This window comes from Eriocheir sinensis, chromosome 28 (genome assembly GCF_024679095.1).
Source record: "Eriocheir sinensis breed Jianghai 21 chromosome 28, ASM2467909v1, whole genome shotgun sequence".
Lineage (NCBI taxonomy): Eukaryota > Metazoa > Arthropoda > Malacostraca > Decapoda > Varunidae > Eriocheir > Eriocheir sinensis.
In genome coordinates, this window is record NC_066536.1 from 1,207,240 (window position 1) to 1,218,650 (window position 11,411).

At 48.8% G+C, this 11,411-nt stretch overlaps 1 protein-coding gene across 4 annotated transcripts in view; it reads left to right on the top strand.

The window, feature by feature from the left end:
* Positions 1-8,991, top strand: part of LOC127004358 (uncharacterized) — a 32,380-nt gene extending 23,389 nt beyond the window's left edge. For all 4 annotated transcript variants that reach the window (XM_050871958.1, XM_050871960.1, XM_050871959.1 and 1 more), the window contains 13 exons: positions 1,133-1,277; positions 1,815-1,943; positions 2,155-2,258; positions 2,610-2,695; positions 3,681-3,870; positions 4,042-4,251; positions 4,449-4,585; positions 4,881-4,970; positions 5,450-5,587; positions 6,202-6,345; positions 6,586-6,707; positions 7,169-7,414; positions 8,367-8,991. In XM_050871958.1, coding sequence (XP_050727915.1) covers positions 1,133-1,277; positions 1,815-1,943; positions 2,155-2,258; positions 2,610-2,695; positions 3,681-3,870; positions 4,042-4,251; positions 4,449-4,585; positions 4,881-4,970; positions 5,450-5,587; positions 6,202-6,345; positions 6,586-6,707; positions 7,169-7,414; positions 8,367-8,565 — 1,940 coding nt within the window. In that variant the 3' untranslated portion in view covers positions 8,566-8,991. The remainder of the gene's footprint in view (positions 1-1,132; positions 1,278-1,814; positions 1,944-2,154; positions 2,259-2,609; positions 2,696-3,680; positions 3,871-4,041; positions 4,252-4,448; positions 4,586-4,880; positions 4,971-5,449; positions 5,588-6,201; positions 6,346-6,585; positions 6,708-7,168; positions 7,415-8,366) is intronic.
* The last annotated feature ends 2,420 nt before the right edge of the window (positions 8,992-11,411 follow it).

An 11,411-nucleotide genomic window follows, 5' to 3' on the forward strand; every position in this document is an offset into this window, starting at 1 on the left:
AATCAATGGTAAAAAATCTGAGTGGGGCAGTGTTACGAGTGGAGTCCCACAGGGGTCGGTGCTGGGTCCGCTGTTTTTTTATCATTTACATCAATGAATTGGACACAGGAATTAGTAGTGATGTCAGTAAGTTCGCAGATGATACCAAGATCGGTAGAGTAATCCAATCAGACCAGGACGTTAACGTTCTCCAGGATGAGCTTGACAGACTTTATGATTGGGCGGGAAAGTGGCAAATGGAATTCAATGTCGGGAAGTGTAGCATTCTGAGTGTAGGTAGGAATAACCACTCACATAATTACTCCTTAAATGACACTTCTCTAAGCAGGTCTGGGTGTGAGAGTGACTTAGGAGTCTTAGTGAGCACTGACCTTCGTCCAAGGGCCCAATGCATATAGGCTAAGAATCGTGCAAACAGGGTACTGGGTTTCATCTCAAGGAGCGTAAGCAATAGGAGCGCTGAGGTCACCCTACGATAGGATGGATATCAATATGTTAGAATCTGTACAGAAAAGGATGACAAAAATGATTCAAGGTGTGAGAAACTTGCCCTATGAGGATAGACTTAAACATTTAAATCTACACTCACTACAAAGGCGAAGGTTGCGAGGAGACCTTATCGAGGTCTATAAATGGATGAAGGGCTCTAATAAAGGGGATGTCAACAGCGTTTTGGTAGTAAAAGAGCCAGGTAGGACACGTAGCAATCAAATTCAGATTCAGCGAAGAAGTAGACAAGAATTGGTTCACAAATAGAGTGGTGGATGAATGGAACAGGCTTGGCAGTCATGTTGTGGGTGCCAATACCATAGATACATTCAAGAAGAGGTTGGATAAATTCATGGATAGTGAGGTAAGGTGGGGTTAGGATAACAGGAGCTGCCTTCTATAGGCCAATCGGCCTCTTGCAGACTCCTTTATGTTTTTTTACCAACACTACTTAGGGTGATTCTTTTTTAAATAAGATAAATATTCATATTTAACGTGTCGTTGCTTTGCAAAAACAAATGTTTACAAAAAAATGTTTTATAGATCAGTGGGCTCGTCGATACTAACGTAATTAATTTAATCTGTATCTCGTTGTTATGCCCCAATGTGTAACGCCGGAGAGGCCATTCTATCTCACCGGTAGGCAGTGTGGCCACCTCGGAAGCCGTGAACAATGGCCTGAAGGGCAGTCAGCTGTGCCGCCACTCCCAGCGCTGTGTTGTCCGCAGTCCAAAGAACTTCCTGCAAGACCTGATTATCCTCAGAAACCTGACTGTGCTAGAGAACAGGTATGGCCAATATTTGCTTTCCATGTCAACTGTTGGCTTTAGATATGAGTTTTCAAGCTCAGTTTGGTGGGGAGACGGTGGCTGAATGGTTAGCGTGGCGGCGCCGTGTCCTGGACGACGCGGGCTCGCGCCCCGCCCGGTGCCACAAGATGGGATTTTTCAGTCACTGCCGAGTGGCCTAAGACTACCTACATACTGTCCAGAAGACCACCTATCAACCCGGAGTCTAAATTATCTCTCTAAGAGAGAGGGTCATTGATAAGCTCTGGGGGGTATCATGAGCTAATCAAGATGGCGCCACTATAAACACTTGCCTGCGCCACAACGGGCTGGGGCCGACCATCATGCCCCACCAAGAAAGCCTATCGGCGCCATAGGCGGAAACGTAAAAAAAGTGCCAAAAAGGAGATCAATTAACATTCCAGTCTTTTATTGAGTCGAGTTAACCATCGACGGTTTGAAATATTAACTGCTTAATGCTTTGAGATTTCTGTACAACTAAGTTTTTTTCAATCCTCCACCATTTTGTTGTGGCAGCTTGGTGCAAGGCGTGGATGTGTCTCGTGCCCTGCAAAGCTGGGTGCCACAAGACTCGTGCGGTCACGTCCCGGGTCTCACTACCATCACTGGAAACCTCATCGTGGCCAGCATTCCTTCCGTCATCAGGTTGGTGCATCTTACCCACCCATTTCTTTACTCTCCTTTTGGAGTCCTCTCTTCCCTGATGCCCCTCTAGTTATATCATCATGCCAGCGGAAAATGTGAGGTATCTGCCCTCTGAAAACTATGTTGTACTATTGTTAACGTTTTGAAAACGATGATTTACTGATAGTCGTCATTACGAGTGTCTAACCTGATGCTTGATGGCCGAGGTCAGCGTGGGAGGCCTGGTGGACGGGGTCGAATTCACAAGTCGTCACGTCATGACCCGTACGGGACGCCAGACATTGACGAAAACTTTCCTCGTGAACCAGCCCCACGGTGAGTCCTTTACCTTGTCCTCGTCCTCGCTGCTTCCTCCACGTTACGATAGGTTCCCGTGGTGTTGGTCAGACTGCTACTGGAAGGCGCCACTGAACCTTCTGATGACTTGTCTTTAGGTGCTCTTTACATTTTTGTATTACACTTCGATATAAACTGATCGAAATTTCAGGTACTGTAATTGTATTATGTTTTTCTTGACCATGTTTGGCTTTTGCCTTTTAAATTTTTCTAAACAGACCACATTACTAGCTTGAGTCGCTTTGATATTCTGTGAGGCCGATGAAATCGAACTCTTGCCCTTATAACACGTAGCTTTGTCCGGCCACATGTTTTCTTCTAATTCGCCAGGTGTCGCCTTGGAGAGCCTTGCTGGTCTGACTGCCTTGGACGGCCTGTTCAATGGTTACAGCTTGTCGGACGCATGGCGGCGGGCGGTGAGTCTGCAGGAGTTGGCCATTTGGGATGAACATGAATACTTTATATATTTTTTACTCTCTTCGCTCTCGACCACTTGTATCTCAAATGAATCGTCGAAACTTTGCCGGAATTGGTGGTATAAGGGTGGAGGGAAGTTATTCTCTATCTAATCGTCAAGGGTTTGAACCTCGCATATATTAGGAGTAAGAGTAAAGCTGGTCTCACACGGCGTTTTTCCTCCAACCGCGTTGGAGGCAGGCACAACCACAACTTCAACTTTTCTGGGTGTCCCTCACACGACCAAGGTCGGCTTCTTGTATCCAAAACGTAAACAAACCAGTTGCCCTGTATCGACATGGCGCCGTGTTGTGAAGACCGGGAGTCCTAAAATTTTCAGTGAATAGAGAAAAAAGTTTTTTGAACTATTATAAATGGTAGCCCCACTCACATCCAACCACGCAAGACACCAGAATGAGAAATCCACTTCACGAACTGGCGATGCAGATATGACAGAATTCTCTTGGTAGGCCATCATAACCAGGAAATAAGATAGAAAGCTGAATAGAATATACAATGTGGCGACACACACCGGTTCTTCCGCTACTCCTCAGCCATTACCGTCGTCAGTTTGTTTACATATAGCAGCGTGGTTGCTCATACCTACAACCGCTTTCCATCCGTACGGACAACCTACAACTTGCTCCAGGTTGGGGGAACCTGCAGCCGTGGTTGCGCCTAGCTCCAACATTTGGAGGAAAAACGCCTATGTGAGCCCTGCTTAAGGTGTAGCTGTATCAATGCCCAAATGAGATTGGTCTACTAGTGTTGTATAGGTGTGTGGGAAACAATATATTCACGAAACAATATTCACGCATGGAAACTAATGGGGAGTCTTAGCTGAATCATGACATCAAAATCTTCCTCTACATCAACATTTTCACCTTGCCGTCGACACGCGGCACGGGTCATCCAGAGTAACGCTCACCTCTCTCGCCTCCACAGTTTCTTAGTAATGCCTCCGTGGTGGTTAAGGCACCGGTCGTCTTCAAGGAGATTGTGGTGTTTAAGGACGCCATCAGCCTCCAGACTCAAGACCCCGCGCCCTTGCCTAACTTCGGTGACTTCAAGCACTTCTTTGGCGACTTTTCTCGTCTGCACAGCCTCAGCGTCTTGAGCGAGCGCGCCCAGCTTGGTAAGGTGCCGTTTGGCATTGTCGTGGGTGGAGGAATCTGGACGTGTTATACTGTGTTACCGGAGGGGGGCGGCCGTGTTGTAATTTGATGGCTGTTGTACTCGGTGTATTTGTGTGGTTACTATCGATCTATCCATTTATGTTGTTGAGGTGTGTCGTGTCCCCCCACAGGCCGAGTCAGGGAAAACTGGGGATGGCGCGTTGTGCAGGAACTAGACCCGCACCTGGAACGACTCTTGCCTCTCACTATGGGAGCAGCAGCACCGAGGCCCCTCACCACGGCGCCCCTCTCCCCGAACCATCACCTTGCCCTCCTCTCGGGGAGTGGCAGCGTCCCCGTCCTGCAACGAGATCCTCACGCTGACCGCTACGCCCACTCCGGTGAGACGCCAGCCTGACCGTAGTCGTTGTCCTTACATTACCGAAGGAACCTTAAAAACGGAAGCGGGGATCAGGTTTTGTGTGATTTACTGCAAATTAGGGTGATGTTTTACCGTGGATGCATTAATTTATACTGACCATATGTGTGTGTGTGTGTGTGTGTGTGTGTGTGTGTGTGTGTGTGTGTGTGTACATAGGTGTGGTGCTGGCGGGCAGGTGTACCACTGGCCTCGTCAGCTACGCCTCTGAGGGTCGCAACTTCTTGGTGACGACACACGCCTGCCGCGATGACCACACCACCGACGTCACCACCTCCGCCATCCCCGACCCTGAGGTAAGGCCGCCCTCCTTCCAGCAGCAATACTTTTCAGTGGTTGCCGATTTATAACTACCATTTCAATTTGTATCCAAGCTGAGAAAGAAACTACACAGGAATACTGAGGCTTGGCATGGAATAAAATGTCAAAATAAGGACTGACAAACCTTATTTATTACAATAGTTTTTGGCGTCACCTAAATTTTTTAGTATATTTTTTTCCTGGCATGAGTACTGATTGAACGGGTGTGTGTGAGGTGGTGAACATACCTTAGTGTTTGTGTTAACGGCCAGTGTCGTGCCTCCTCTGCAGACTGACGAGAACCTGCACGTGTGGGAGGCGACACCCCAAGGAGCTGTCCTCAGGACCGTCCTCGGCGTACCCGGCGCCGTGGATATCCAGGTGAGGCTCACACCATCCCTCTCATCCCTACTAGGTGCTGAGGCCGGTAATGAAGCCTGTCACGCGTCCAGAGGGTGGTGACTGATGTATGAAGGGTGTCCTCAGTTGTGCTGTGTAGAGAATTTCATGGTTGGTTATTTTCGTGTTTTATTATTATTTTTTGTTATGCCCAGCACACTCTATTTTATCATTTACTTCTCCTTTTTCTTTCCTTTCTTTTTCACTCCTTTCTCTTTACTCCACAAGTATTTTGTTAGTCCAGTCTACTCGTCCATACCCATACTCTTTATTTTATATTCAACCTTCCTCTCCATCATCTTTTCTATCCTCACCTTCGCTCTGACTTGGCATACCACTTCTTATGCAATTCTCCTATTTCTTACCCTCATTATCTCTCCTGCTAAACTTAATCGTTCTGTCTTTCCTGTAGAAGCACTACCCAATTATTCGCCCTTATTCCTAATACTTCGTCTGGCCAGGTGGTGTGGCCTGAGGATGACGGGAATGTGTGCCTGGTGGTGGTGGAGGCGCGGGGCACGGACGTTGTGGTGCTGTGCGAGCGGCAGGCGGGCGTCTTTGCGGAGCACCAGCGACTCAACCTCACCAAGCCCACAAAGGTAAGGAAGTTTTTATTTCCATTTCCTCATCAATTTTCCTCTTTCTCCACGCCATCTTCCTCTCTCTCCTGGTACATGAAGCCTTTTATTCCCTCTTCCTCCAATTTTCCTTTTTCCTTACCCTTGAACTTTTTTCTCCTCCCCACACTCTCTCCCCCTTTTTTCAACTCTCCCCACTTCACCAGCATCCCTTTTCTATCCACAGCAACCCTCCACTTTTCTCTCCACACCGCCAACCTCCTCCACCATCTCACTACCCTCCCCTACCTGTCCTCTCCTCCCCCCAAGACATACACAATCCTCCTCTCATAATTTCTTCACGAGCCAGCAGGCAGAGAAAATAATGAAAGTCTCACAGGACATTAAGACATTATTGCATAACCATAATTATTGTAAATGATGTTAGAGGATACTCTAATGAGCTGCATTGTCTCCGCCCTGCCGCCACGTCTTGCCACGCCTTGCCACGCCACGCCCTGGCACGCCACACCTTGCCCTTCTTCCCAACGCCACGCCCTGTCACGCCCTGCACCATCACGTCACCCCACGTCACTGGATGACTTCTGACGCCCTGTGGCGCAACACCACGCCCTGCAACACCTTCCCCACTCCAGGTGTCCGCCGCCATACACACGCCTCCCGTCGGAAGCAGCGGCCTCACCCTCGCTGTGGCGGACCCCGGGAGGACGGCGCTGAAGGGCGGAGGAATCTCTCTCTTCCAGTATGATAAGGAACGCAGGGAATTCCGCCTCTTACAGGTGTGTGCGTGTGTGTGTGTGTGTGCGTGTGTGTGTGGTGTGTGTGTGTGTGTGCGCGCGCGTCTGTGCGCGCGCGCGTGTGTGTGGGAAGGGGGGTATAGGAGTGGTGGCTAGTAGTGATAATTGTTGGGGGGAGGAAACTAGTAGTGGGTGTGGTCGACGGTGGGCGTGTGGTAGTGGTTTTGTATTAACAGCAGCAGTGAAATGAATGTACTCTCCAAATTAAATGTCGTCCCGCAGGAAGAGTTCCTGGAGGACGTGGTGTTTGTGGAGATGGTGTCCCGCGGCACAGACTTACTGCTGGTGGCCGTGACAGAGGGCCACAGAGCGGGGCTGCGGGCCGGGCGCGTCTGTATCTACAGGTGGGTGGCTGTTTAAGGCAGAGGGAACGAAAACTTAATAAGATGCAACACGCCAGCACACTGCTGAGCGTTTTAGGGATTAAAATCAATGCAATACTTGAGGGATCAGGGAAGTCAGAGATATAACATGGTACCATTATTGAACGTATTTAGTATTTTGTTGAATAATTTTCTTTTATCGTACCATTCTGAGGTGCGTTCTTTTAGTAGCCTTTGCTTCATCTTTTCATTTATTGCTTTTGCTTGACCGTTTACTTTTTTTTTTAATTACATGCTGCTCCTTACACGACCCTTCCTAAATACGAACAGAACATTGTCACATCATAATATCATTGCCTTTTCAAACCTGATATAGTATGTTTATAAATTGCCTAGGTTAGGGATATTACTAGTAAAATACAATTTGTTGAAGTCGTTGTATTTCGTTTTACTAAGTTTATTTGCCGTGCACGGTGCCACAGAGTTGACTGGTACAGCTTGGACGGCCTCACACCCCTGGGCCACCGCGGGAGGCTGGTCAAGAGTGCTACTCCCTCGCCCAGGGTGGCCCGCCTTCCCCTCACGCCGCAGCTGTTCCCCGTGCAGGAGGTGCCCATCGAGGCCCCCAGCGAGGCCAGGTTCCTAGCCGGTCCCTCAGGCGGCCTTTACCTGTATGTCATCAGCCACAGCGGCCTCGTCACCTGGTTCTCCCAAAAGGGCATCCAAATGTGAGTAATCATTGGGAGGCTGCAGGTAGGGGGCGGCATCGGACTGGCGGGCTGGGTTAGGCTGGGCGGGGCGGTACACAGCGGAGTACTGCTTAGGGGAGTGGGGCAGAACATAAGAACATAAGGAAACTGCAAGAGGCCGGGTGGCCTACACAGGGCAGCTCCAGAATCCCCCCCTACTACTCACGATGGGTGAGGTGTAGTTACAGGGGTTACAGGGGTTACAGCTATTATTGACTCAATCATTTTACCTATAACTGACGTCAAACTAATCGGCCTATAGTTCTCCATAGAAGACTTGTCTCATTCTTAAATATTGGAATAACGTGTGCTTGCCTCCATGAAACGGGCACCACCCCTGTGTCTAGTGACTAACTAAATACTTCTGTTAACTGCCCACTTATTTCAGTTTCACATTCCTTTATTACCCTGGGGAAAAGTTCATCTGGCCCTGGCGCCTTAGTGACTTTAAGTCTATCTATCTGTCTAATCACGAGCTCCCTACTTATGTTGATGTCGGTTAATTCTTCTACCTCTTCTCCCGTTATTCTTCTACCTCTTCTCCCGTTATTCTTCTACCTCTTCTCCCCTAATTCCTCTGAAGCGGAATATATCTACGAGTAGTGCTGTGAAGTCGAACGAGGTATGGGGAGGTGAAGGAGAATATGCTGAGCTCGGTGGAGTGAGACTAGAGGTTCAGAATGGAATGAAACTGATGGTAGCGTAGCGAAGTGGGACGAAGCGTGATTGAACGTAGAGCAGCGTTGCCTTATGGAGTGAGACGGGGCAAGGCGCAGCGCAGGGTAGAGTGGCTTGTAGAGTGGGACGAGAGAGAGCGTAATGAAGGGCAGGGCAGGTTAAAGTGGAAGGTAGAGCTGCTGACAGGGATGAGTCCGAGCCAAGGAGAGGCTAGCGTTGGAGGGCGGCGTGACTCACTTGTGGTGTTCTTCAGGTTTCAGAAGGAGGGAGAGATGCGGGTGTTACGCAGGCTGACGCTGGAGGTGTGGGCTATGGCTGGTGGGGAGTGGGCTCCCAGGATGTCCTTGGCGGGCGGCAGGTGTCCACGCGGCAGCCACGAGGCCCCTAACCTGCCCACGCTCGTGCTGGAGATGATGTTCCGTGGCGGCAATGCGACAGTGACGACGCCTTGAGAATAGACGCACACACGTACACGCACACACGCACACACGCATACAAGCACGCACACGCACACGTAAGCGCGCGCACACGAGTCAAAAGCGCCTGGAAATTAATCCACAATATCGCCTTGTCTTGACTGTTGTTGATGTTCCCTTCTGACGATGGCCAGTTGCGTTGACTGATCATATTTTTGTTCTTTTCAACGCTCAGCAGCCACACACAAAAACACTAATCATCCACTCAATGTAACTCTTAGGGCACATTTTTCGCTCTATTGATGTGACGCCCGGCAGCCCCGCGCAAGAAGAAAACTAAAACGAAGCGAAAAACTACAACGCACGTTCAGCCTCCTTCGGCCGAGCACAGTCATTTGTTTTCCATTAAATGATCTGGAGTGAGGAGTGAGTGAGTGAGGAATTAAATGTTAAGAAAATCCATTTTGTGTTTACATGATTAGTTTTCCTCCTCTTACCCTCCTTTATTCCCCACCTCTCCAAATTAACTACCTTTTTATTCTTCTTGCATCTCTTTGTCCCTTTATTCCTCTCTAACTCGCTCAGTTACAGATATATTCCATCACACACCCCTCTGCTGTCCCCTCTGTTCTCTCTCTCCCACCTCTGTTTAACCCCAGTTAGTGTCTCCTTCACTCACACACACTTCCTTTGTCGAAATAAATGACGTTGGTGTTGTTTATTTTTGTGGTAGTTACGTGTTTGCGGGCTGTGCTTGAGTTCTTTGAGAGCGCTGCTACCTTCTACGGGTGTTTGATAAATAAAATATTTACCCATATCCCCGCTTTCCAACTTCACCCTCGCCATCCTTTCTTTATCTGCCTCCTTCCTACTTTCCAAGAACTCCATAGCTCTTTCCTTTCACCTTCCAAACATCCAATTTATCTGGGGTTCCCTCCCTCGTGTCCATTTTTCTAGGTTCTGTCCATCCTCCACCACCAACACTGCCTTTTTCCCTTCACTCTCCCCTTTTCTCTTCATTAGTTTCCTCTCGTTTGCTACCTCCAGGCACTAAAATTTCTGGAATTCTTTCCCTCTATCTTTTTTTTCTCAGCTTATTTCTTTTTCATTTTTTCTTTTAATTAGTACACTTCTCACGCATCCTCTATACCCATATTTGTTTACAGTACACTTATCTAGTCTTTTCCTGAACTGATTTAACATACTGTTTCACCAGTGCCCTTCCTCTCCTGGGACACTCACTTGGTGCTCGGCGGCGCTGCGGCCAAAGAGGGACAAACGTTTCTCGGCCCCGCATTGCCGGCGATTTTCCAACACTTTACCTTCTTCGTCAGTAGCCTACACACGTCTTTTCTTTGCTGCCTTTTTCCGTCTGGACACCTCCTTTCGCTTCCCACAGTCTTTCGTACTTCCTTCTGACTTCAGCTCATCGCCGCCATCACTCCCACATTTTCTTCTCTTCACTACGCCAAGAGACTTCCAGAGTGCTCTTGGCGGGTTTGTTTTCTGGGCCCGTGGTCGCAGCCAGATGTCGTACAGCTAGTGGGTGATGTTATCTCTTCTTTACGATCTAAGGGATTAATTTTGAGAACTGTGTCAAATAACTGATGATTTCGCGGTCACATAACATCAGCTTGGTGGTGGTGGTTTTGGGGAGATTGCAGATGTCAGAGTTAGAAAATGAGTTAGTATTCCATCACGTCACTCCCTGTACTGAACGAGGCCTGCCAGAAGTCCACCAGCAGGTCCACGCGGTGCACCCCCACGGGCAGCTTATATAAATTTCACACACACACACACACACACACACACACACACACACACACACGGGTTGGAAGAGTATAGGGAAGAAGAAGAGGAAGGGAATAAGTGGAAGGAATAAGTGCTGGATGTAGCAAAGATAAAGTTTAAAGAGAAGGATGATGAGTAGAAGAGCGGAGTAGCAACCCATGAAGTGTGGAGGAAAGGGAAGAGGTGGAGAACAGGAGAGGGGGAAGAGGAGGAGGAGCAGGAAGAGGAGGGGATAGTAGTGATAGTGACAATAAATGGAGGGAGTGATGATGAGTGGAAAGGAAGGAGGGGATAGTTGGAGGCATGGATAGAGGCTGAGGTGGAGGGAGGAGGAAGAGAGGAAGAGGAGGGGAGGGTGGAGGGGAGGACAGGTGACAATGTGGATGAGTGACAACCTGGGAAAGAGAGTGGAGTGGTGTGTCGCCTCGTGCGCACACACACACACACACACACACACACACACACACACACACACACACACACACACACACACACACACACACAGTTTTTCTAACTCAAACTGTTTGGAGGAAAACAAACAAAAAAAAAAACATGCAAATCGAAACACATATACACCTCTCTACCCCCAACCCCCTCCCACACACTCACACTTCCCATATGAACTGGAGAGGAAAGTAACGCGGGTAATCACTTTGGAACTGTGAAGTGCTAATTGATTGATAAGAAGTTTTCGCAGTCTTCACTTATTGTGACGATTGTGCTGGTTTCATTTTTCATTAACGTAATTGATCTTGTATGTGCGTCTGTCATCCTTCAGTCCGTATCGTCATGCTGTTACAACGCCGTGGTCACCTGTCTCTCCAAATTTTAATCCCTCATGTTCCACTGGCTCTTGTTCCTCCTCCTCCTTCCTCCCCCCCCTTCCTTTCCTTACCCTCCTTCCTCCCTTTCCCGCCTATCCTCCACACGATACGAGGGTTCACATTACATGCCAGTGAGGTAAAGGGAGGGAGGAGGAGGAGGAGGAGGAGGAGAAGGAGGAGGAAAGGAGGAGGGGAGGGATAGGGAGTGGCGGGTGGAGGAGGGAGGGAGTCGAGATGGCTAATCCAGTTTATATCGCTAATTACCCA